The sequence below is a fragment of the Panthera pardus genome, unplaced genomic scaffold, assembly GCF_024362965.1.
Source record: "Panthera pardus isolate Hobbes unplaced genomic scaffold, ASM2436296v1 HiC_scaffold_2, whole genome shotgun sequence".
NCBI classification, from domain to species: domain Eukaryota; kingdom Metazoa; phylum Chordata; class Mammalia; order Carnivora; family Felidae; genus Panthera; species Panthera pardus.
The window spans coordinates 129157707-129184131 of NW_026526765.1; the positions used below are offsets into that span (position 1 = coordinate 129157707).

The window sequence follows — 26425 nt, forward strand, 5'->3', positions numbered from 1 at the left end:
CCTGGCCCCCCAGGCACTGCCCTCCCGGACCCCCAACTCGCGGACTACAAGTCCCAGCAGCCCTCGCAGCTTGCACCTCCCGCCTCGCCGCGGAGACCCCCGGCCGTCCAAGTGGGGCTCGGGCTGCGCTCGTGGCGGGGCCGGGCGGGGAGGCCGGTCCCGCGGGCGGGGGCGGGGGCGGCTCCGCGACTTCTCCCGCCGCCGCCGCCAAGGGGAGTTTCCAGGAAGTGGCCATATTGGATCCATTCAGCCGCAGCCGCCCGGGCGGAGCGCGTCCCGCAGCCGGCTGGTCCCCGTCGCGGCCCGGGTGCTCGACCCGGCCCGCCCGCCCGGTGCGGAGATAGCCATGGCGGCCACTGACCTAGAGCGCTTCTCGGTGAGGGCCCTGCCGGGCCGCGGCGCGCGCGAGAGGCGCGGGGCGCTGGGAAGGGGCCGCCCTGCAGCTGGCGGGGGGCGCCGGGCGGGCTGTCAGCTCGGGGACACCCGAACGAGCTCTTCGCGGCGCTAGCGCGGGGTCCCGGGGCGTCGGGAGGGGGCGTCCACTTTGGGCGCACGAGGGACAGACCCCCTTCGCGGGAAGGAGCAAATAAATACCTGCCTGGTTCGGACCAGGTGCGAGGACAGACTGGGGGCCCAGGAGCCGCGGAGGCCGGGGAGGGGGGCGGGGGGGGATCCAGGATCCTCCGGACCCCCACATCTCCCGGGGTGTTTCTGCACTGATTGGGGGGGGGGAGATTCCTAGCCGCGCAGGTGCTGTTGGATGGGCACAGCCTGTGAAGATGAAACCCCAAAGGATCCTAGGGAGTCTTTCCAATGAGTTGCAGACTTGGATCCCGAAGACCTTGGGCCTTCTTTGCCTTCCCCCTCCACTCCTCTCCCATCCCCACTCCCCGCCTAAGCGCTCAGATCCCGGGTGCGATTCCAGGCAGGTCCCACCTCAGTGGTCCGGTCTGAGGCAGCCATTCCCCCAGGAACCAGCGATTCTGGATACAGCCCAGTGGATGTTTGTTTGGGCCCCAGTCGGAAGGCGTTCTGCAGGGCTCTCTGTTCGGGTGGTCCCTGCAGGGGTCTCTCTAGGGCTGAGCCCACCAATAGTCAACTTTCTAAAGGTGTTTATAATTCACCTGGGGGAGGGGAGCCTTTTGGGGATTGTGTCTGCCTGTCCTATGGTGTCTGAGGCTGGATCTGGGTGTGTCTGAAAGGCTGGGCTGTGACAGTGAAGGAAGCTGTGTCCTCTTGCCAGCATGTGAGGCCCTGGTCGGCGGGAAGGGGGAGGGAGGGCCCAGGGCTGTTGGGGGGGAGGGGGAAATGTTGAATATGTGACCGATAAGGAATTGGTTCTGGGGCTAAATAAGGGAGTCAGGACTTATGTAATTAATGCTATAAATACTGTCATCTGAATTAGTGTATGTAAATTTTCCCTTTAATCTGAAAATACATTTGTTGGTCTACTTTGGAAATATGCATAACTGAAGCAGGAGCTCTTGGTTTCATAATTCTAGACTGAGGTGTTTTATTCCCATTGAGGAAGGGGCGCTGTGTCAGTTAAGTAAGTTTAAATACAGGAGGAGTGGAATCAGAGGTTTACCTCACCCCTGCACTATAAATTGGAATTTATGTACCCAAGGAGGGCCGTCTCTGAATCCTAAGAGACCTGCTGATGAGCTGGAGGCCAAGAGATCTGGCAGTGTTTGTGCATCTGTGCATGTGTGTCTGTGTACATTTTCTGTGTCCAGCTGACCAGAAAGTTATGTCTGAGTCTTGTCTGTGGTCAGAGGTTACCCTAACAGTTGGTCTTGCTGGTGGGAGCGGTATGCAGAGTAACTAGAATCAGACTGTCTGATATGAATCTTAGTCTACTACTTATTGGCCATGTGACCTTGAGAAAATTATTTAACCCCTCAGTGTTCTCATCTATATAATGGGATGAAAATATTACCTTCCTCCTTGGGTTATTGGGCAGATTCAGCGAGAGAATCCTGGTGAAGTATGTAGAGCAAGGTCTGGCATGTGATAAGGACATAATAAATGACACATGATACCTAGTGTCCATGTGGAGGTAGAAACTGGTCCTCTGTATAGGAAGGCAGCAGAAAATGAGTTTGCTCCATTCCATGGTCCCCTCCCTAGGGCTCCTGTCACTGCACACCCAGAGATTGTCCTCAGAATTGAGCTGAGGGGGTTGATTGCACTTTCAGGAGGTGGACTGGAAAAGGCCTTTCCCTCAGATTCCCATGCTGGCATTTCTGTGAGGATTTCGGGTATTATCTCCATGGTGGGCCAAGGCACAGAGACAGGACTGACTCAGGTATGTATGGCTGTCCAGGAGCCTTGGTGACTATGTCAGGTTAAGCTGGCTGGGTGGACGCCTTCCACACCCTCCATGCTCTGAGCCGGCAGCCTCCTGGGAGGACTTGTATGGGGTTGAATTTGGGTGGAGACCTTGGGTGGGGTTTGGCCTGAATTTCAGAGTCTGGACTCCATTCTGCTCTCCTGGCTTGTCATCCTGGGAAAATCATTTCTTTCTCTATCTTGCTATAAAATGGACCCAACCATACTAATATTCTTCAAAGAGTTTGTGGAAGGTTAATTGCAGTCTGTGGCATGTTTGGAGATCTGTTTAGATGTCTCCCAGCCGCAGGGTTGATTTTGGTGTTAAGCATTGACCATGAGGTTATGATTTGATTGAGCTTTGGCAGGTCTACACTGCCTCCCAGCCCCCACCCCAGGCTGGCTTGGTGGTCAGCCCAGCCCTGGAGGGCCTGGGAACTGTCCCGTTCTGGAGCTTAGATGAGCATACGGAGTTTGTACTTCAAGGTCATTATATGCTGGGTTCCTATTGCCCACATAGCATGATATAAACAGGATCAGTAGCCTTTACATCTTGTCTAGGCCCTGCTCAACCCTAGGTCAACCGCGGGGTTAGGGTTGACATCTCCTGGGCGTGTATGTCTGGGACAGCGCTCTGGGGAGTTTCTGTTGCCTCTTGCTGTCCTTGAGCAGCCCAACTCCTGTCCACTCTTGTTCTGCTCCTCCTCCTTCCTAGGTCCCAGACTCCTTAATGGGTTCCAGACTTTCCTGCACCCATGGCCATCTCCTGTGTTCCTTCTGTCAGAATCTCATGGGGCAGGGCTGAAACTCCAGGGCAAGGGAGGCTTTAGAGCTGGGGGAAGGCGGAGCTATGAGGGGGAGAGGGAAGAAGCGTGAGCATGGCAGCCTCATGCCTGGCATTCCTCCCAGCCAGTCATCCCCCCCCCAACCCCCCCCCCCCCGCCATCTCTGCTTTATCCCCAGCACCATCTGTCACTTCCGTTGTCACCCCTGTAATCTTGACACTTCTCCAAGAAGCAGGCTATCCAAGGAGTGCCTCTTCCCTCCCTGAATCAAAAGCTGGTGGGAAGGGGTGTGGGAGGCAACCCTCTCACGCAGTAGGGCTTTGTCATGGACTGGTATCTCCCTGTCCTGTAAAAATGGCCAGGAACCTCCTTGCTGAGCCATTCTGAGAGAGAAATGAGAGCACAGCAAGGAACGTCTGCGAAGCTCTCAGTGCCCTGGTGGTGTCGAGAGATCATCAGTGAACACCACCTGCAAGGCTGCAGCTCTGTCCCACCACCCTCATGGGCAGCGGGCCTTGCTATGGATGTCAACTCTAGGAAGGTCTGCCTGGGATCTTGTTTGGAATGGGTCAGAGCAGGGAGGCTGGTGGGAAGGCACTGGTGATGCAAGGCAGCACATGATAAGGGACTGACTAAGCTCTGAACAGAGAAGGTGGCAAGAAGGAACCTAATTATAGTGCCAACAAGATGAGAAAATGGATGGAGGCCCTGACCCAGGGCCTGACTTTTGTGAAAAACTTTGGGTGGCATAGAGGGCTCTGGATGTTTTGTGCCCATCAGGTTGTTGATACCAGCAGCCTGTGGTTGGGTGAGGATGGCAGTCTCTGGCCATTGGCAAGTTTGGACCTGAGACCCAATCCCAGCACCCAAGTAACCCTTGAGATGACAGAGAAGGTAAAGCCCTCTGAATTTGGGGCCCTAAGATGGGTTAGGTGGAGGTGCGTACTGGGGCATTAACTACCATGAATGTCTCTGTGGCTCGGGTCCAGCTACTGGAAGAGAGCAACTGCAGGATGACAGAGCAAAGGGCCTGAGGGCTAACTGGCCTCCGTGTGTCCCCTGCAGCCTCTGCAGCCTTCCTGCCCCTGTGCTTCCAACACGGGTCTTGAGATCCCCAGGCATGGCTCGCAAGGCTCAAGCTTTGCCAGACAACCCGATGTGAAGCTGTGTAGGTCAGGAGGGAGACACAGGCACATGGGGAAAGGATATTTTCTAAGGGCAGTTTGCCATCATGATAGAGCTGGAGTGTTCTTTGCTGGGACCATCTGTATCCTCAGGACTCACATGAGGAACCATGGTTGGGAAGAGGAGGTGGAGAACAGGGCAAGGGACGTCTTGGCTGTAACTTCACTTTTTTTTTTTAAAGATATCTGATTTTATTTATTTATTTATTTATTTTTAATCTGTTTTGTTTTGTTTTGTTTTTTTGAGAGAGGGAGAGCATGAGCAGGGGAGGGGCAGAGAGAGGGAGAGAGAATCCCAAGCAGGCTCCACACTGTCAGCATGGAGCCTGATGTGGGACTCGATCTCATGAATGATGAGATCATGACCTGAACCAAAATCAAGAGTCAGATGCTTAGCCCACTGAGTCACCCAGGCACTATCCTGTAACTTCACTTTAATTGCCCTGGGTGGTCTTGAGGCAATTAGATATTCTCGTCCTTAGAACACATGGCTTCCAGGCAGTTCGTGGCCCCTATGCTGGAGGACACATTAGAGGGATAGAACCAGGGGAGGAGGGAATTAGGGTCTATTTCAGATCATAGTTTCAAACTATTCTTTGAAGGGCCTCCTAGGTCTGGGCTCCCTGGGGCCTGGGGTTCAGAAGGACCATTGGGTATGGACTCAAGTCCACTTTCCAGACCTGGTTGTGGGGCCAGGGTGCAACCCTGATACTTAACCTGGTGCTGGCATGAATGGAGCAAGTGACAGACAATTATAATACAGCAGCCCTGAGTATCCACTGGCCATTGTTGGTGCCCTTGCCTTTCTCTGCCCCTTCCCAGCACCAGCATCCATCCTGGGATTGGAGAGGGGAGGGTCATGTTTGCTGTCCCCATTCCCCCTTCTAAGGGTGGGGTCTCATTCACTTGGGAACATAGTCTGTTTCCTTCCAGTGATGTCCAGATCAGTTATGGCTTCCCAACTGCAAAGCAGTGGGAGCTGTTGCTGGAGTCCCTGAGCCAAGTGGGACAGTATGAACTCATGAGTTTCCAGTAGCTTCTGAGGCCCAGAGTGTCTCTCCTATCTGCTCCATGGTGGGATGGACCCCTCCTTCTCAGATAGCACAACACAGTCTAAGCAGGTATGTGTCCTAGGCTTGGAGCAAGCTGGCTGGGCCCAGAAGTTGGTAACTTCTTATGGCTTCTTGGAAATCTGATTTTGTCATGAGAAGTAGGCAACAAATTATCCCATATTACTAAGCAGTGGCCCTGGCTTTCTATTTGCATGAAGAGGGAGGAAAGTGCCTGTTAGTGAGACAGGGAAGCTGAGAGAATGGAGTATAGGGGTGGCCTTAGGCTCCTGGGAGTAGTTTTGCACCCAAAGTCCCTTCACTTCCCAGGATGCAGGAGGGGGTGACTGGCCTTTTGAGAGTGACGGTGGCCTCCTCCTGGGGCCTACCTACCTTGGTGCTGTTATTGCCACCGTGCTGCTTGGTCTATGCTCATGTCTTCTCCCAGGTTTTTTTTCTTTTTAAATGTTTATTTATCTATTTTGAGAGAGAGAATGCATGAGCAGGGAGGGGCAGAGGTGAAGAGAGAGAGAGAGAAAGAGAGAGAGAATCCCAAGCAGTCTCCACACTCAGCACAGAGCCTGATGTAGGGCTTGATCCCATGACCCGGGGATCATGACCTGAGCTGAAATTAAGAGTCAGTCTTAATGACTGACTGAGCCACCCAGGCACCTCTCCTCCCCAGGTTTTTTTTCTCTGTTAGGAGAGAGATGCTTTTGTTCCTAGGTATTCCCTTGATTATGGATAGGTGTATCTTGCCTCTATCCTTCCCTTCTGGCCCAGGATAGCAACATTCCTACCCCCTGCCCTCCTGCACACATCCCTTTGGTTATTTCCCGTAACCTTTGACCTGGGCTTAGAGGCTTGCTGTGGAATCCTGGGATATGAGCCTAAGCCTTTCCTGGGAAAATTCCTAGGATTCCTCTCAGACTCAAGGACAGTTGTGCTATGACCACGGGTTCTGGCCAGCAGCCTCTGCTCTGGCTATTTAAGGCCCAGGCTGCTTAGAGTAGCTAGAGCTGTGGATTGGATAGTCTGTGCCAGGAACATGGGTGGGGAAGGCTCCCAGTGGCGCAATGACTCGTGGGTCCATTGCTCAACAATTAATAGGGCTTCCCTAGGGCTGGAGCTCTCCTGGCAAGTGGGCTTCCTGTTTGCCTAGCAGGGTGCTCAGGCCAGTGGGTTCTAGGCCCAGGAGCCTGGGGGAGAAAACTGTACGAAGACCGAGGCACCAGAGAACTCTGTGGAAGCCCTAGGATGGGGAGCTCTTCTTTGTTCAGGATTCAGGAGTCAGGTACACTTCCAGTGGGCTACCGTTTCTCTTCCCATCCCAAAGACCAGCCTAGTTTGGGAGGTTTGATCTCAGGGTTCTTTATCCACTCACAGCTTCTTTGGCTATGTTAGTTCACACATTCAGCAGATTTCCAATTTCTTCTGGATAAAATCCTGTTTTTGTGTGGGCAAGCCATCAGACATGGTTTCTCCCCCAAACCCACCTCTCTTCATGGTGAAAGAAGTATCTCCTTTTGGCTGGCATTTAGGGCTGCTCCAGAAAGCTTGGAGCGAGCGTTTCCTGGTCAGGAAGATGACGTCCTAGTTATCCACTGGGCTGTATAACAAAATGCCATTCTCTACTTTGTTCTGGACGGTTGGGCATGGAGGAATGCAGCCGGCCTGAGCAGTTATTATTTTGGTTGTTGTCTTTGATGTGCCAAAGAAATGATGACACAGAAGCCTGGGGCCTGGCTCAGGAGCCAAAAGCTTGTTAGTGATTAGAGAGGGGATAATGGTCCTGTGGAGTTTCCCATTGTGTATGTAGGGCTCAGAGCTGCCAACTCTGTTCTGGAGCTTTGAGGATAGTTGAAGCCCCCTGAGCCAGCAGGCCAGGGAGGTGAGTTGTCCAGCCGAAGGCCCCTCCGGCGGAGCTCTCTCCTGCGGAGCTCTCTCCTGCGGAGCTTTCTCCTGCGGAGCTCTTTCCTGTGGGTCTCCGTGCCCCAAGAATGGAGACACGAGTGTGTTGTCCTTCTACCTCACTCTCCTACCAGACTTGGTGTTGCAGACTGTCAGGCCACGGACCAGGTACACCCCTCAGACAGGTTGTGTTGGGCCCCAGTGGTGTGCTCGGGTTGTGTTGGTTGCCAACCTTTCAGAATTAGGGCGTTGCACGTAAAAATCTAGATTTGTGGATTCTCTGGAAAAATCGTTAAGATTTGGCAGCACTGGGCCTGCGTTCCCACAGTTGGCTGGAGTTGCAGAACCACGGCCATTGTGGACTGAGCACAGGCTCTGCAGTTCCCTGGCGCTCCTAACCTCTCCCTGAGGGACCCCACACTCAGCCAAGTCAGCAGGTCTTTCAGCCAGCAGGCCACGGAGTGATGTGGCTAGAAGCGTGGGTTTTGCAGTCATACTGTCTCCGTGCAGATCCTGGCTTCACCCTCCTGAGCACTGTGGTCATGGGCAAATGACTTCATCTCTTGGAGCCTCCATTGTCTCATCTGTCTGATGGAGGTGATATTACAGCCTACCTCATAGGGCTGATGTGTGGGCCAGATGACATTCAGAGTCATACGTGGTAAGCTCTCGACAACTGTTAGTACCATTGTTGTTATTCCTGTACTTTTTCCTCTTCACTCATTTACATTACCTGCCTGGCCTCTGTAGCACTTTGAGTTTAAACTGCGTCCGATTGAGCCCCTGAGGTCTGGGATCTGGTGTCCTCATTTTTTCCTTGGCAGCCATCCCAGGGCCTGGCACACCTGGCAGGCAGGACTGGCGCGTGTGTGCTGAGCGACTGAATGAAGGAGTCCGGGGGCCTTGTAAGAATAGGGGAGGTAGTGTAGTACGGTGGTTTAGGGCAAGGGCTTGGCTACTCTCAAGTCCTGGCTCTGCTCTGACTCGTTTTCTGGTGTCTGTGCACCTCAGTTTCCTTACCTGTAAAATGGGAATTATAGTGGTGTCAGCCACACAGGGTGGGGAAGGGCCATGTAGGAGACCGTAAACCATTTGGCTTAGTTCACACAGGGTGGTCCTCAGTGAGGTGTTGTGTCATCATCTGGCATTCATTCATTCCTTTGGTTGTAAACACTGAGACGTTTTACTTTCTACAGTTTTTCCTTCCCTTCCTTACGCTCCTTGCTTTCTCTCTGTTCCTTTGCATTCTGAGTCTCACTTTGGAAACCCTAGCAGTCCTCATTTGCAAGGACTGGATGGGCCCACTCAATTAGCTGAAGCAGTAAAGGGGAGATATGGCAGGGGGCAAAGGGAAAAGCTCAGAGGTAGAGCAGACGCTGGCTTTCTGTTTTTTGTGATTTTCTTGGTGCTGCTGTCCTCTGAGTGGGCTTTAATGTTATTCCAGCCCCCTGAATGGTTATAAGATGATCATAAAGGTTCATCTTGGGTCACCTGATTGTACTGGAGCCAGTCATGGGATCGTGCTGATGATTGGCTCAGGGCTATTAGGACCTACCTTTAGAGTTGGAGCTGAGGTCTTAGCTGCAAATTGCAGGGCATTTGTAGGGTCATCAGGCAGCCATTGGGAGATCTGCAATTTCTTTCTGATTTGTATTAACTGAGACATGCTGATGATGCTTTGGGGGCTGCTGGCTCCTCCTAGGCTGGGTCAGCAAAGACACCTGGTCCAGGCACTTTGTAGTGAGCAGCACACCTTGGATCACATGTTGTTGATGCCACATATAGGATCAGAGGCTGACATTAGTGAGAGTCACACCTCGGTAGAGTCAGGAAGTCAGATCTGTCTCCTGAGACGGAGGAACAGCAATCTGCCCTCCTCAGGACCAGAGGCCACTCCTCTGTGTGTATGCATGCGTGTGTGCACACATGCCCTAGAGATCAATAGTCCCATGGTCCCTGAGGCTCTTGAGCAGGCATTGATTGCCTCAGCCCTGTGGTCCCTGGAGTGACAGAGTGCAGCCTGGACAGCAATCTGGGGATGAGCACCTCCCTGTACTCCACACACTTCTCCAGAGGGAGCAGTGTTGTGTGATTGAAGGCAGCCAGGGCCAGGTGAGTGAGGATAGGTGGACTTCTCCAAGAGTTCCCATCTGAGTGCTGCTCTGAGCCTTAGAAGCCTGGAACTGTGAGGAAGTGGGGGAAATGCAGAACCAGGATGGCCTCTGTCTCTGTGCAAGGACTCTGTGGCCGAGTGTGCGCGCGCGTGTGGTTCCCAGACACAGCTGACGGGATGGGTTTTGGCGGCAGGCTACAGGATGTTGGATTGCGTCCTGATTGTGTCACCCTTGGAAGAAGAGGATGAATAAACACATAGCCTTCTCTGCAAGCACAGCACGCCTTAAATTTTGGAGATTTTCTGTTTCGCCTGCAAAGAGAAATGCTCTAGACTCCCTGTTCTGTCCCCCATTTGATCCTTAAGCTGCCACGAGCAGGTGGAACCGAGACTAAATAATGAAGCTCTGTGTGAGGTGGGCAGATGCCCCTGATGCCACAGCAGTTGAAGACAGTGTTCAGTAGTTTATAAATGGCAGCATTGTCTAGCATGTTGGGCATCGTGGTGGGAGGGTGGGAAGAGTGGAAAGCCTGACCTCCCCCCGCCTGCAGCCAACCTCAGGGAGCTTATGGAAGAATTGGAGAACTGGGATGCATAAAGAAAGGACGACTAATAGTGCATGGAAATGGGGTCACAGCCAAGTGAGGGGTCTGGAATGTAGGTGTATAGAGCCAGGACAGAGCAGGTACCGGGGAAAAGGGAGAGTGAGTTCTGGAGCCCTGAGAAGCAGACTCTGTTAGAAGAACAAATTCAGAGGTAACCTGGCCGAGCCTGTGAGGAAGGCCTCAGACCATGAGGGCCTAGGATGCCATGTGTGTGGGGTTTGGACCTGACCCAGCACATTCTGTGCTCCATTAACTGTTTCTGATGTGGGCACCAGTGAGAGGAAGCTCCCTTTGGGGCCTCTTTGTTGGTTTATGTTGCAGCCCTGGGGGCAACCTGGGCTTGAGTGGGGAGGTTGTGACACGATTCCCTGGGGACAGGGGATATGGAGAAAGGGTCAGCTGTAAGAGCAGAGGCTCAGCACAGAGAGTGTTATCAGAGAGCAGATTTAGGGGTAACCCCAACTTGTTTGAGGAGATAGTACCACTGTTCAGAGGGTCCATGTGGAGTCTAGGCTGCCATGGCACACACTTGGCTGTCATTGATAAAAGGCTAAAGTGACTGAGCAGGGGTGGGGATGCGGGGGGAACATTATTAGTCAAGGAGAGAGGGTGGAGTTTGTGTGCCAGGGGCTCTGGTGGGGAGGAAAGAATGGTTGGAGGGGTTCAGGCTAAGTCAACAGGCTGCAGCTACGAAGAAGTCAGAATGTGCTCAGGTGCTGAGGAGATCACTGTGCAGGAGGGTAGGCACCCAGCATATCCACTGTTTGGTAGCTACACACTGTCTACTGATCAGTAGCTCCTAGGGCTGCCTCCATTTGGGCCTGTTTCTTCCCCTCTGGAGCTGTGGGCAGGATGGCAGGATGGTACTCACACTCACTGCCCTTCCCTGTCTTTGCTCTTTCTAATGGGCAGTCAGGGCAGAGGGGTTCAAGAATGGAGGAGACGTGTTTCTGCCCAACTTGGAGCTGTTTGGTGCCAGCCCCCTAAGAGGGCCAAACCAGGGAAGGCTGAGCCTGGGAACCTTCCTTCGGAGGACAGCATTTTATCCCCATTCCCAGGGAAGCAGAGAAACTATCCGCACAAATTGGAGTCTGACTTTGACCCTCTGCTTCGGGTCCTGCTGGTTTCTTTTTATAGTGCTGTGGGCCAGCTCCAGTGGCCCTAGCTCACTCGGGACCTGCTGCCTGCCTCTCTCCTGAGGCCAGACCTCCATATTCTCATCCAGAATCCTTTGTCTAAACAACCAGGGCTGGAATGGGTGTGGGACGGTGGTATGAGCCAGAGCCTAGAAATCCCTAGAGAACATTGCTGAGGCAGGAGGGATGAAGCCTCAGTCACAATGCCTCAGACACTAGCCCTGAGACCCAGTGGTGGGTGTGAGGGAGCACCAGCCCCTTTAGCGGGGCCCATTTGTGCACTCCATGCTTGGGTATATGACGAACAAGGGGTGCACATGTAGGATTGTGAGCTCAGCCCAATGAGGGAGGGCCCCCTGATGGAGAACAGGTGTGAGGGGGTCAGACCAGGCCTGCCTCTGCTTGAATCCTGCTTCAGTAGGAGTGTCTGTGAGGTCTGAGAGGGGGCTACAGGAACATACACACTATCCAACCTTGGCCTCTTGAAATCTTTATTTAAGATGGGAGAACCATTTGGAGCCTCTTCCTGGGCAGGAGGACAGGTGAACCCTCAGGGATGGCGACCAGGATAGATAGTTCCGTGGGCCATCTGTGCCAGGAGATGCCCCAGGCCCAGGTATCGCTTGCCAGCCCAGGTAGAGAAGAGCCATGGGTGAAAGCCCTTTTCTAGGACAGGATCAGGGGCCCTGAGGCACATTGGGCTTCCTGTGTGGAAATTTATCCTGGAGTTGGAGCTCTGGCAGACTCACACTGTGTCCTGAGATTTGCTGAGAACTCTGGCAAGGGCAGGGGTGGTGCATGTCACTGGGGTTTAGCCTCTCCCCACATGGTCCCTCTTCCCCGGTGGGCTCACTGCTTTGCCCTATTTCTCTCTTGGCAGAATGCAGAGCCAGAGCCCCGGAGCCTCTCCCTTGGTGGCCACGTGGGCTTCGATAGCCTCCCGGACCAGCTCGTCAGCAAGTCAGTCACACAGGGCTTCAGCTTTAATATCCTCTGCGTGGGTACGTGTCATAGTCTGGCCAGGGGGCAGCCTCAGACAGGGAATGGAGCTCTGTGCCCTGTCCACTTGTTGAGCTACAAGGGACCTCCTAGGCAGAGAGACACTTTGAGGGTCATGGCGAGGCACTGATTGGTGTCTCTGCCAGGGTCAAGAACAGATATTGGGGGCCTGACTCCAGTTGCCTCGAAGAGTGAACAAGATCAGGGCTGTGAAAGTGCTTTGTAAACTGAGAGTGTTTATCACAGAGGTTTAGATTTGTGTGTTTATTTTTAAAACATTCACTCTTGTTCCTACTGTGTGTTAAGAACACTATGGTAAACAAGACTGTCCTATTATAATACCATGCGAGAGCTCCAGCACGCATCTGAACAAATACAGCCCCAAACAGGGAGGCTCTGGGAGGTTCCATGGGTCTCAAGGCCAACGGTACAAAGAGCTCTGCCACACCCTCCGTAGGTGCCTAAGCCCTGGCATCTGCTGGGCTGTGGGTTCCCCTTGGGAAGCAGCCTGTCCTGAACCGGATAGCTAGCTGGAACAGGAGGCCACTGATGGCTTTAGACCCTGGCTCATGACCAGCCCCAGCCCAGGAACGATGGTGTGCAGAGCAGGTGATGGGTCCCATTGAGGCTAGCAGAGGCTAATGTCCAGTGGATCCCACAGCTGCCTGGCTCTGCCTCTTCCCCACACCCTGAGGAAACATTTCTCACATCCCACATAGCCATGGCTTATGTCCAAGTCAGCCTTTTGGCTTTTTCTTCCACACGTTTTTGAGGCCACCAAGAAGGGGTGGCTCCTGGGGATGGGGACAGCGAGGGATGGAGTTGGAGGCCTGCCCTTCTCTTCTGTGTGGAGGCTGAGGTGCCCAAGCCCCACCCATCCTAGCCAGCAGCCAGGGACAGTCCTGTTTCTAAACTTTGACATCTCCTCCATTCCTTGCTCCCCAGGGGAGACTGGCATTGGCAAGTCCACGCTGATGAATACGCTCTTCAACACGACCTTCGAGACAGAGGAAGCCAGTCATCATGAGGAGTGTGTGCGCCTGCGGCCCCAGACCTACGACCTCCAAGAGAGCAACGTGCACCTCAAGCTGACCATCGTGGATGCTGTGGGCTTCGGGGATCAGATCAATAAGGATGAGAGGCAAGAGGCGGGAAGGGCGGCCCCGCCTACTCTCATCCCTGCCCCCCTCCCCCCATGGTGGGCTCGGTTCTAACGCTCTGCCCAAGCACCCTTAATTCCTAGTTGCTCCCACACTAATCGGCAAGCCCTCCACTCTATGGGGGGCCAGAGGTCCCAAGTACCCCTTTGGAGGTTAGGAGACAGGGTCAGCCACCTATACCCAGACAGGGAACCCCAGACTGAAGCCGCTTGTCCCTACAGAGAGCAGGTTGGGGGCGGCCCGCGCCCTGCGGCTCAGTGCCTGCCTCAGGAGTGATGGAGCTGTCTCTAGTTACAGGCCCATAGTTGACTACATCGACGCGCAGTTTGAAAACTACCTGCAGGAGGAGCTGAAGATCCGCCGCTCACTCTTCGAGTACCACGACACGAGGGTCCACGTCTGCCTCTACTTTATCACGCCCACTGGGCACTCTCTCAAGTCCCTGGATCTGGTGACCATGAAGAAACTAGACAGCAAGGTACACACCCTGCCCCCCAAACTTGTTCCGTGGGCTTCATGGTCCTCCGCTGAGTTGGGGGCTGCAGTGTGACTGTCTACTGTGGTCCTCAGGGGCTCTGCTGCTTAGGGGCCTGTAGATAGCTCCTGGGCTTGGTCCTGTTTTCTCTTGCCTTTTCCCTACTGCTCCAGTGGGCCCTCATCACTCTGGGTTCTTTCTGTAGAGCTCTGTCTCCTTAGTCTGGTCCTGAGCCCCTTTCTTCTAGCTGAATTATTTCTTATTTAAAAACCAAAGCTGGGTTTGCCCAGAGGACTAGTTTTTAGGGCTAGATGGTGGTTTGAGGGAACCAGGGCTGTAAGAAGCCCCATAGTCAATTGGTACCACCCATTAGAAAGGCCCCAGGTGGCTGGGTTCAGGCTAGGGCTGCCCATGGGAGCAGCTCCATGTCTCTGGCCTCCTGCCTTTCTGCCTGGGGATGTGGCCTGGGCAGGGCTGTCCACAGTCAGGGAGAATTAACCTGCTGCCCCTCACCCCTCATCCTGGCAGGTGAACATTATTCCCATCATTGCCAAGGCTGACACCATCTCCAAGAGTGAGCTCCACAAGTTCAAGATCAAGATCATGGGCGAGCTGGTCAGCAATGGGGTTCAGATCTACCAGTTTCCCACTGATGATGAGGCTGTTGCTGAGATTAACGCAGTTATGAACGTGAGCATTGGGCACTGGCCTCAGGGCCAGAGGGGGCTTGGAGCCAGCATAGATCTGTGGCAGCCCCAGAGACTCTGGCTCCCCCAGGATTCCCCAGGATTTCCAGGATTCAGGAAAGACGGGTGGGTGGGCATCTGGAAGCCAGCCAGTCCTACGTCCTACGGCCAGGAGATGGGAGGAATTGGGTATTGGGCTGGTGCTGGGCCTTTCCCACGCTTAAGTTTCACAAGATAAGGATGCAGGGCAGGAACTGAAACCTGTAGGAGTAAGCAGGTAAGATGCCAGAGCTTGGGAACGTGGAGGAAAGCCAGGTTTGCAGGTCCTGTGAGGGAGCTTCTAATGGCCCCTAGGGAGCCCAAGGTCTGAAAGAACCCCTCAAATGTGAGGAAGATGGGGGTGCAGGTTCAGCCTGCTCTCCTATTTGGAGGCCTTAGGATACTTCTCCAAAAGAGAGCCAGGAATCAAGCATCTGGCCATGCCTTGTTCAGGTGTGGCATCCCTTCCCTGGGGTCGAGGATAGTGAGGGAGGGTCTGTCCATTAGTCTGTCCACCCAATGCTCACCCATACTTGGGCTCCTTTCCAGGCGCACTTGCCCTTCGCTGTGGTAGGCAGCACTGAGGAGGTGAAGGTGGGGAACAAGCTGGTCCGAGCACGGCAGTACCCATGGGGAGTGGTGCAGGGTAAGTGACTAGAGGGAGCACATCCCCAGGTGGTGGGCCTAAACTCAGTCTCCTGGTCTGTGTCCTCCCTTTGACTGTCCAGTGCCTGTGCTGCCAATGGAGTCGGCCTGGAACACTTGACTGCTGTTCCTGTGTCCTTTCCTCCCTGTGCCCACCTGTGTGTGTGCTCACCTGATGCCCCACGGGCCCTATGCTTTCAGTGGAGAATGAGAACCACTGTGACTTTGTGAAGCTCCGGGAGATGTTGATCAGAGTGAACATGGAGGATCTCCGAGAACAGACCCACAGTCGGCACTACGAGCTGTACCGGCGCTGCAAGCTGGAGGAGATGGGCTTCCAGGACAGCGATGGTGACAGCCAGCCCTTCAGGTGACATCCTGCGTGGGGCGTGAGCCCATCTCCACAGCCACGGCCAGATTTGCCATGCTGGCAGCTGTGCCTGGTGGGGGCGGGGGGGTGTCTCATGAGCCAGGGGGAGGGGCGTGGGGACCCCGGCACCCCCACACCCCTCCTGTGCCCAAGTGATCCCCCTTCTCCCATCCCATCCCGCTGCAATCCCACCCTTGGCCTCTTGTCTGTGTGTCTCCACAGTCTGCAGGAGACTTACGAGGCCAAGCGCAAGGAGTTCCTGAGTGAGCTGCAGAGGAAGGAGGAAGAGATGAGGCAGATGTTCGTCAACAAAGTGAAGGAGACAGAGCTGGAGCTGAAGGAGAAGGAGAGGGAGGTACGTGTGGGCTCCAGGTCTGGGAGAGGCCAGGTGAGGGAGGGCGGGGCCTGGCCAGGCTCACAGGAAGCCCCTGTTCCTCCTCTGCTCCCAGCTGCACGAGAAGTTTGAGCACCTCAAGCGGGTCCACCAGGAGGAGAAGCGCAAGGTGGAGGAGAAGCGCAGGGAGCTGGAGGAGGAGACTAGCGCCTTCAACCGCAGAAAGGCCGCGGTGGAGGCCCTGCAGTCCCAGGCCTTGCACGCCACCTCGCAGCAGCCTCTGAGGAAGGACAAGGACAAGAAGAAGTAGGTGGTGGGCCTCCTGCCCACGCTGGCTCTTGCTCCCTCCTGGGCACCCACTCTGTCCTACTCTTGGCTCCTTGAGTCTACTTTGGTTCTCGCCCATGCTCTGCCTAGTCACCATTTGGCTCTCAGTCCCACCCGCTTTCCCACTTCATTCTTGCCCTCCTTTCTTTTCTTCTCACTGGTGAGCTTGATATCTCAGGATACTGGGTATTTGTGCATGCTCTGTCTTGCACAGGTAACCCCTTGTTACCCCCCCCCCCCCCCCCCCGATTCTCTATTCCTCTCTGTCTCTCTCTTTCCTGGCTCTGTCTCAGGCTCTGTCTCTGTTTCTTTCTTCCTGTCTCTCTCTCTCTCTCTCTCTCTCTCTCTCTCTCTCTCTCTCTCCCTCTCTCTCTCCCCCTCCTGCCGCCCCCTCAGAGCTGGGATGGTGAAGTCCGGGCCACACAGGCCTAAAAGGGTATAGAGGTCTCAGGGAAGGTCTTTCAAGCCCAGAGAGGGGCAGGACCCGTGAATGTCTGCATTTCCAGATTCCAAAATCTCCTGTGGTTTTTGCTTGGGCAGCGTGGTGCATCCCCCTTAGTCTCTACAGTGGATGTGGGACCTACATTGGTTGGCAGGTGGATGCTTGAGCCCAGGCAGCACTGGCCCCCGGGCACTCTGCTCACTGCCTGGTGGAAGGAAGGACACCAGCTCCCTGAAGGGGCTCTGGGAGTCCTGCTCCAGAGAGGAACTGCCCTTCAAGTAGAAGTTAGAGTTGGAAGAGAGAGGACAGGAGGCTTCCAGCCTCCCGCAGTGCAGTGAACCTCTTAGCCAGGTGGGGGCAACTCCGAGTCATTTCTCCTCAGCCTTTTTCAAAGCCTCTTTCCACACTCTCAGCCAGAGTCCAGATGCCCTGGTTCCTAGGGGGTCTCCCTCCTCCACACTACTTCATTCAGTGTCCCGTACCTCATCACGCTGTGGGATCTCGTCCATCCCTGCTTCTCCCTGCCCCTGGCCTGGGTCAGATACCATCTTTCGCTTATCAGCTGAGGAACTAAGCAGATGATTCCATTTTTGTCCTCATTCTCGAGTTTCTTGGACATTCATGTCTTCTTGGAATGTTTGGGAATGTATGTGTTCAAGCCCTTCTTTCCCTGGTGGCAGTGGAGGCTTGTGGTTAAGGCCATGCAGCGGGTAGCCAGCCGTGGCTCTGGGACGCTGCTTGTGGCATCAGCACTCTCCCCGCCCCTAGTATTGCCATTCCCTAGCACACATACACCCATGCACACAGTCTTACTCTCACTCCAGCCCTGTCACATGCACAGACTCAGGCACTTGTCATCCAACACACACAGCCCCCAGGGCACATAAGCACAGAGACATCTGAGGAAAAAAACCTTCTTGAGCTGCTTCCTGGGAGAGATGAGGGGGACAAAGCCAGGCATTTAAGAATGAATGCTAGTTCTTATTCCTAAGGCCTGTCCTCTGCTTTGGGACAGACCCTCCCCCCCCCCTCCTTTCTATAGTCTCCCTCGTCCTGCTTCCTGGTGTGTCCCACCCCATCTGCTGGCACTGTTGGCAGAGATGACCCCCTGCCTGTCCCCAGGGAGGACCCTAGCCCCACATTTCCCTCAACCATGTGAATTTGCTCTCTGCTTTGCGTTTGCTTCCAGCCCCAGCCTCATGTCCAGCTCTTGGCTTGGTGAGCCTTGGGGCTCTGTGAATTGGAATCTCTGTGGGTTTCAAGCTAGTGGCTAAGAATCCAGTTTCTCCTGGAAAGGGGTGTGTGGGTCTACATCCCAGGTGTTGGCATCTAAAGAGACTGTGCCCTGCTCCCTGCCAGCTTGGTCTGGGCCATCTTGTTTCAGAAAAGACAGGCAGAATCTCCTAGGAGATAAACTATGGAGAAACTACTCAGACACTGAAGACACGGACATGTGGCCAGGTCAGGGCCAGGAGGTGGGGTGCAGGCTGGCTGCAAGGGCAGCAGCACAGCTCTCGGGGTGAGAGTTTATCTGTGGTGTCGGGTCTCCCTGCCTTCCCAGTGTGGCCTGGGTCTGGGAAACAGGTCTTTTCTGCTTGCTGGACATGCCAGAAAGCTTCAGTCAGTTTGGCCTCCGGAAGAGACCTCTCCTCCCATGCTGGCCTTGTGAGGCCAGGAGTTGGGTAGGTGAGGTGGCCCGGAGTGCCCCTTCCTCCTGTCCTGGTCAGGGGAATGGGGTATGTGAGGAGCGCTTTCGGGGGGGGGGGGGGTGGTTTTTCATGACCACTGAGTTGGATTGCTTTGATTGGTTATACTTGGTCTTTATATTTTAATCCATTTTTGCAAAATTACTTCCCAATCAGATCTTGACCCTCAGCCTGGAATGCCACAAACTAAAGCAAATTCTCTGCTTTGCTCGCCACAAATGCCAAACTGACTGCCCTTTCCCAGCAGCCAACTTGCTTTCTTTTGTTTCTGTTTGATTTGGTCGTCTGCGTATCTTTTAATGTGTCTGTTTTTGTTTTGTTTGTTTTATTTTTATTTTTCAGTTAACGCACGCACAGACTTACATGTCAAGAGCGGACTTTAGACTTTCATGTGTTAAGTTGCTTGAGTTACACCTTGTGACCCTTCTTCTCCCATAACATGGTGTGAGGACGGACTGGGAGCCGGTACAGACTCCAGTGTTTACAGCCTTGCTTTGTCCCCTACCCCCACCCCCAGGCTGCCCTGGGCCTGGTGGGCCACCCTCTCTATGCAAACACGTCAAAGCCATGAATGCTGGAATCCAAAACTGACAAGGTTTATTTTTTTCAGAGCCAGTGGCTGGTCTTCCATTTACAGTGTCACTATTCCTTGACGGAGCAGTTATGTGCCGTTCTAGCGAAGGCCCCAGCCGGCGATGCTCGGCCTAATTGTTCAGCGTCAAGATGGCAACTCACGCGGTGCCCTAGGTGTGGCCGCGTGGTCTGGTATACATGCTGCAAAATTCGCTCGATTCCCCCTCAGTTTAATTTTTCTAACCTAGAGCTTAATTTCAATAATAACTTTTAAGATACTTCTAAATTTTTATTTTGGCACAAGCGTAAAGACAAATAATATCCTCTCCCGTTATTTTCATAAGTAACCCAGATTCCCTCATTTTTTAAAAACTAAAAATATCTCTAAACCTTTCTTATGTATAAAGTATCCCTATAATATTTAGGGAGAGGTGGGTAATAAACATCCTGTGATGACAGTGTTTGGAATTTCTTTATGGATGAAAGTGGGACACGAAGGAGACCACATGCAGTGTTTTAAATGTGGACGTAAATGGAACAGCAGCCCAAAGCCGTTGTCTGTGTGCTCCACAGGTGCTACCCATACACAGGGACCACTCCACGTGTGTGTTAAGTGTTTGACTCCAACTAAGACCCCCACAAACCAATCCTGCATATTCCTAATGCAAAGAGTACTCTGCCGGGAAAAGGTCGTTTTTTTATCTCAAGGTCGTTGTTTTCTGTTTTCCTGGCCGGCTCACAAGGTAAAGACACGAAGGTGTCTGATGTATGTGGACTATTTAAGAAAACACTACCAGCCAAGGAGCTTTCCCACCTCCACTGCGTTCTTCAGGGGATCATTGTGAGGAAGTACTGGCAGTATTGATTCTCCGATGTTCCTGTTGGTCTGCGAGCCACTGCGAGTATCAGGGCTGAGAATATGGTGTGATGAAATAGATAAAAAATGAGTAGATGAAAGGATTTCATTTAATGTTGATGGAGCACTGTCCTAGATACAGTGTACTCAGAATAACACGCAGCCCTGCCCTCAGGCAGCTCACAGTCTAGTGCACTCCCTAGTCGGAAGCCTTGGGAAGTCGCGCTAATTTATTGTCGGATTGGTCGTTTGTTTTTCATGTCCTCTGTCCTCCTTCCCATCGCTGTTTCCCCCTTTTCTGCCTTGGCCTGCTTTACTGATTTGAGGGACCAAGTCCTGGCTTCGTCCTGCCCTTCTGAGATGGGGCTCCATTCGGAGTGGGGAGGAGGGGCGAGCCGTGTGTGTGTCCCCAGAGGCACGGCAGGAAAAAGGCAGCCTTGTCCTCCTCACCAGGAGCAGAGAAGGTCTTACGGATGTCCGGAGTGCAACTGCTCAAAGTGTCATGCCGCGACCAGGGGTGGATCCAGATTGTAAGGGGCTTCAGTGTGGGCATTCAAAAGGCAAATCAGCGTATACCTAAGGCACATGTGGACTGTCGGTGGCTTGACTTTAGGGGGATTATATGTGTGAGAATGTATTCATTTTGGCTGAGGCATGACCTGTAAGATCGCCTCTGTCAGCTAATGTATTTCTGAAGATGAGGCTCAGTGACCCAGAGGATTCGCTGGTTATATAAGAAACAGAGATTCCTGGTTCACGGGCCGATTTGGGGACTCTGGAGTGGACAGCTCCTGCCACCCGTTCACCACAGCCTGTGGGCTGCAGCTCGGGCATACTGGAAGGTCGGAACTGTGGCTGGTTACCTTCCTATGGGTGCAGGGCTTCCCAGCACCTCTCGGGAGACCTGTCACTCTTACACTTTCTGGGGTCTGAGCTGCTTCCACAGGTACCATCGGCTCTAGTGAGCCTTGCCACCCTTCTCTCCCTGGGCTATTTGTGTTTGTAAGTTTATCATCTTCAGCTGAGACCAAATTAATCCTTGATGCACAAAAATGAGCTTAAAACGTGCCGTTATTTAACAAGCTACCCCGTGAGGGATGTGACCCTTGTAGGCAGGATCTGATTTGCCTCTTCTTTTCAGAATCTTTTGGCATTATTAGGACTGTCAGTGGGGTCATGCTGGCATTTATGATCATGTCTCTCATTAGCTACATTGGTTTTGGGTAGAATCATGTAATTTATTGTCCAAACTGAGACTCTTCAGAGTGAAAGCAGGTCCTGTTAATAATCATGCCAGATCAACAGGTGTAAGCTGGAACGGTCTCAGGCGAACCGGCATGAATGGTTACCCTGGTGATGGGTAACCCGAATTGAGGTGGTTTGTAATTGTGCAGACTGACTGCATATATGTTTCCATGTGTCTGTGTGTGGGTGCTCGTTAAGTGGGGCTCATATTACTGGATAAGAGGCCCAAGGGAAGTGTGGCTTGCTCGTCTGTTACGTTAACATGCTTTTCTAAAACTGCTTCACCTGTTAATTCATTTACTCCTTCATACATTGACTGTTTTTGTTCCTTTCCATTCACTTTGTACTCTTTTTTTTTCCCCATTAAATTTTGCATTTATTTTGAGTTTTTGTGGTGTCTTTTTTGGGCAGTAGCTTTTCTGATTTAACATGTTTCCTAGCCTATTAATCTGCTACGACTGTGGTAAAACACAGCTTGTCTTTTCTGTGAACTTTGTGGGGTTGGCCAGCTTCTATAGGAGTTGTGTTTCAATAGTGACTCCTGCTGTGGGCATCTGTGAAAAGCTCTGGAATGGGTGTGGGATGGAGGAAAGAGTCATAGTTAGGAGAGAGCCTATGGTCCATCAATCTTCAGCGTGTGTGAGTGGGTGCAGGCCACGAGAGAAGGGAAGGGCTGCCTTTTAAGAGTTTACATCCTTGTGGAAGAGGCTTGACATGGGACAACTAACATCTGAGTTCTTATGGTGTGTCAGGCATTGTTCTGAATTGCATTACGTGCATTAATTCCTCTAATATTCATAATAATCCCAAGATCAGGTACGATTTCCCCCCCATTTTATAGGTAAGGCAGGGAGGTAGAGTAATTACCCAGGGTCACACAGCTAGTTAACTGGTGGAATTGAGATTTGATTATTGGTAGCCCGTACCCTTGATTCCTGAGCTACAGTTGCTACTTGGCAACCCAGTGGGATGATGGACTTATAGTGAAAATGTAGCCACAATTGAAGTGTGCAGTTTGACACACAAAAGTGTGGGTTGGTGGACCTGAGATGGTTTGGTAGAGGTGGGATGCCCTGGTAGGTGGATATTTGGCTGAGAAAGGGCAGACCAGTGGTGGAGGGAAGCGATGACAAGCTTGTGGATTCATTTGCAGAGGAGCTTTCTCTACTGGGCACTAGGTTCATCACTGGGAAGACCAAAACAAGGAGAGGGAGACTCAGGTCAGGGAGGTGACAGCACACCGGGGAGACTTGTGTGCAGACACCCCTAATGAACGTTCAGCTCAGCTCTCCCTGTGGGGAGTCAGCTAGCAGGGAAGCAAAGTCTTCACCGAGCTTTGAAGGACAAAGACCCTCCAGGAAACCAGAGGAGACAAAGGTGACATTGGTAGAGGGAACAGCATTGTACAGCTCGCTCACCCATCTGGGGGAAGTAATATTTGGACAAGTATTAAAAAGGCCCAGGACGCTCCCCTACTCTGTTCTCAGCCCATCTGCCCGTGTCTTCTCTCCTCTCCATTTTCTGCAGCTACAGTCCTTCACCAATCCCTCCCCTTCTGTAGACAGGGACAAAAACAAGACAAATGGTGTCCATACTTCTCCCACCACAACAATCCCAATCTCTGATCTGAGGTGGGATAGGAGTTGCTTAAAAAGAGAGGGAGAGGGAGAGGGAGAGAGGAAGATGGGACCTGGAATCCCAAGGTGAGCCTCAACAGCCTAAAAACTTTTCTCAAACTCCCAAGTGGTACTTGGCAACACAGAAGTTTGCTTTCTCAAAGAGCAATACTGTTTACTGAAGCAGGGCTGTCCCTTTTCTCAATACAGGGTTCACACACAGGTCCACCTTCTCCTTTCTCTGAGAGATTAGTGTTGAGGACCCAGCTTCCACTCAGAGCTCCCTAGTTAAGAGGTCAAGACTTCCCTGCAGTTCTCCAAAGTCAGAGAGAGCCAGAGCTGGGGTGGGTGCTCAGCATGAGCCCGTACTCCCTGCTCCCCCCGCCCCCAGTCCTCACTCCCAGCGCAAGGAAGGAGGCAGGGGGCAGCTGTGGCCCTGGGAGGGGTTGCCGTGAGCAGCAGGCTGTGCCTCAGCCTCCCCATTGGTGCTGGACTACAGACAGCTGTTGCTGGGACCCAGGAGGTGGTATTCTAAGTGTATGTGACTATCGAGTTTAAATGCTGGATATCCAATACATTTAAAATAAGATTCTGATGAGGTTGAAAGGAATTAAACTTTATTTTTACAGAAGCTCCACCAGGCAAATTTGTGTGGACAATAGGTAGAGATTCATACGCGCACTGTTATAGTCTACCTGGTCTGTGACCTCTCTGCATCTAGCAGCAGGTCATATTCCTCACAGCTTAGCCTGTTTACAAAAAACTGCTCAGGGTGGCAAGACTTCAGAAATCACTGTGAAATGTGTGGTTCTGTCATTCGTGTTCCCGACGCTGCTTACACAGCTCCAGGGGGCAGCTCTGCCTGCTGGACTCTCCCGCCCAGACAATGGCTCTGTAGTGTCCTGCTGCCCGAGAGACAGCTGGCTTCTCCCTCACGGCTGTGCCAGTCATCTCCTTCTAGCAGTGCCGTGTTGGGAGCAGCCTCAGCCTCAGAACCTGCTCATCTCGACCTAAAGCTCTCAGAGCTGTGTTTCCCCATCAGGGGTCAGCTGCTGAGATCATTCTTAAACATAAAATTCCTCTAAGGTAGTAAACTACTTTGCTTAAAAGTAACAAAGGACAAACATGTGTGAAGCTTGACCAAGTTACTGTACATTGAACAAAGCATACTTTATGATCCAGGTCTTATGAAGAGAAGACCTAAGTCATGGCCAAGTCAGGGGACATTCATTTGGAGAAACGGTCCCATTTTTGCCATGATGGGCAGGGTCATTGGCACTTGAAGTGCTACACTTCCCAGAAGTCTGGGAAGCTGACAGAACCTGGCCAGCTCCGTAGGTGGAGCAGCACAAGCTGGTCAGTCAGAACCAGCCCGGCCCTTCGGTCCTGAGCAAGGCCCACTGCTGGCCTGACTCCAGTTCCCTTAGGGGCCCCTACCAGTCCATGCTGGAGAAGAAGGGAAAACCAAGCTGCAGTATGACCATTCATTCATTCATGCTGGTCTCGGACCCATGGGAGAGAAGAGAGCAGGGTCTTGATCTGTCAGACCACCCTTCCCAACAGGGACCCCCGACCTGCCTTTTTTCTCCTTACTGCCTTCTCAAGACTCGGGAGCTTTTTCTCAGCTGCCTTCCAGTGCCTTCTTCCTTTATTGTTATAGGATCCATAAAGCCTAGAATTTAGAGGCATCCCACCAAGAAGGGGTTGCCATGATGCTCTAAAGGGTACTAGGGTAGGGGCACAGAGGCTGGGAAGTGAAACAAAGTTGTCTGAGCAGGAAGAGGACTACAAACTTCTCAGGTGCTGCTTTACAAGTTCCTTGCAGTGGCTCAACTGCTCACTACTGACCTGTAATTAAAATAGAGTCATCCTTGAAACAGAACCATTTTACATTCCAAATAAAATAGTGAGTGCTTAAATGTTAGCACAGAGTAATTTCAGGAAGGTCCAACTGTTTGGCTCAAGAGCATTAACCCCACCATCTCAGGGACATCCACCTCCAACCTCAGTAAAACTGTCATTCATCTAACTATGCATTTCCATCTTACCCTGTCCATACTCAGAGACTCCGATCCTTCAGTGCCTCCCTCATGGTACCCCAGTACCCGGTACCATACAGTTAGATAAAAGGTGAGGGGTCTGAGATTTACACGCTGCAATATTAAGCTCAGGGGTGCTTCCTCTTGAGCCGGGCACATGCCCCAGACTTCACCCCATCTTCTTGACAACAAGGGCTGCCACTGAGATAAAGCTCTTTTCACTGTCAAGAAACCCACCCAACTGGTCCAGTGAAGGGAACATGTACCCCATACTCATCCAGAGGGTATGCCAAGTGTACAAAGCCTAGGCCTTAGGTAGACTCTTCACAGAGTCATTGTGGCCAGAACATCTGGAGCCCCCAGGGGCCAAGAAGGGTGATGCGTACCATTTTGGGGGCAGAGTGCATCAGCTCAAGGGGCAAAACCGAGAGCCTGGTCCAGGGCAAAGTTGATGTCTACCTGTGCTTTCTTTAGCAGATCAGATATAGGAGTACACCAGTCGGGCATGAGCCTCTCCAACTCTAAGGTGATGATGACCAAGGCCAGTGTGGAGCCCTTGAACTGCAGCAGCTGGTGGCCCGCCATACAGTGCTGCAGCTGCCTGGTCAGGGACGCGACGTGGAGGGAAGGATTCCTCTGAGGCAGCAGCTCCACCACGTGGGGCCAGCCCAGGACCACCAGGGCATGGAACTAGAGACCGTGGTTTTTAATGTTAGAACAGAAAACCCCATACCTTTCATATATCAATGACCAAAAGTGCAAACAAGTTAAATTTCCATCAGGGAGCATCCGATGTTTCCCAACCCCTTCCATTCCCATCCATGGTCCCACAAGGGACTTGAAGCTTAATACTCATTCTGTGGCCAAGCTGAGCTTCAACCTTGGAGAGAAAAGACAATCTGCTTCCTGGGATGGTCATTAAGAGCTTAAAGTACCTAGATGACAATGTTTCAATTCTGAAAAACAGAAGCATACTATTCAAGATTAAGATAGCAGAAAAGTTACTTGTATCTGTATACTGCAACTTGGCAACAATGGCCAGTTTTCAGAATGAAACAGCCCTTAGTGATTTAATCTTCATGCTTCCTAACCGACCAAAACTCCATACATCTCCCATTGCATAATTTTGCCTTACTAACGGAATCATTCCTTAAGAATGACCATCATTCCCCAACTCAAAAAATACCAACTAATACAATATTTTTTAAGTGCCAGATCAATATGGTCTAAAGCCTCAATAAGGATCGTGTGTAGTTGAATAAAGACAGCTAAGTGAATGTGTGTAAAGTGTAGCACAGGCAGACAGCTTTTTATGTACAGTATTCATAGAATGGAAAGTTAAATATTTTTGCAGTGTGTATTTAAAGAGAAACTCACCACAACAGTGCCGTCAAAAAAAATCTTTATAATCTATTGTCTTTTAGAAGCGGGGGTCTGGTGGAACTGTGTTGGATTTAAGATCTCCATTTTCCCTCTTACGTGTGTCATGAGCCCTGTGGGTCACCTCACTGTGGTACGTGTAAGGATGTGTGCACGCCTGTGCTTTGCCATCCTATGTTGTGAACAGCTGTTCCAAAGGCGCACACGAGTCTAGGGCAGACTCTGCAAACTCCTCGTACTTACTATGGTCAAGAAGTCCAGCGGTATCCCAATATAGAGGTCCCAGTGCAGTCTGTCCAAAATAGCCAGCTCCACCCTCAGCAGCTCGCCCGGGGTATAGCCAGAGCCGTAGTGCTTTATGAAGTCTTTTATGCGTGGAATTAACTGTAAAAAGAAAATAAAGAGGCCAAAGCCCTGTA

The 26425-nt window shown here is 52.4% G+C and overlaps 1 protein-coding gene across 7 annotated transcripts; it reads left to right on the forward strand.

Moving 5' to 3' along the window:
- Positions 1 to 263: 263 nt before the first annotated feature.
- SEPTIN8 (septin 8) lies at positions 264 to 26425 on the forward strand. Of its 7 annotated transcripts, none has more exons than XM_053907496.1 (10): positions 2198 to 2308; positions 11995 to 12115; positions 13059 to 13254; positions 13571 to 13751; positions 14277 to 14438; positions 15023 to 15119; positions 15320 to 15488; positions 15711 to 15843; positions 15938 to 16128; positions 25101 to 26425. In XM_053907496.1, the coding sequence occupies exons 1-10, from the start codon at positions 2273 to 2275 to the stop codon at positions 25264 to 25266; spliced, it is 1452 nt and encodes a 483-aa protein (XP_053763471.1). In that variant the 5' UTR covers positions 2198 to 2272; the 3' UTR covers positions 25267 to 26425. The 7 variants fall into 7 exon arrangements, with proteins under 7 accessions (XP_019277584.2, XP_053763471.1, XP_019277583.2 ...); XM_019422038.2 differs by having other exon boundaries at positions 2203 to 2308; positions 13565 to 13751; XM_053907495.1 differs by having other exon boundaries at positions 2203 to 2308; positions 13565 to 13751; positions 25104 to 26425.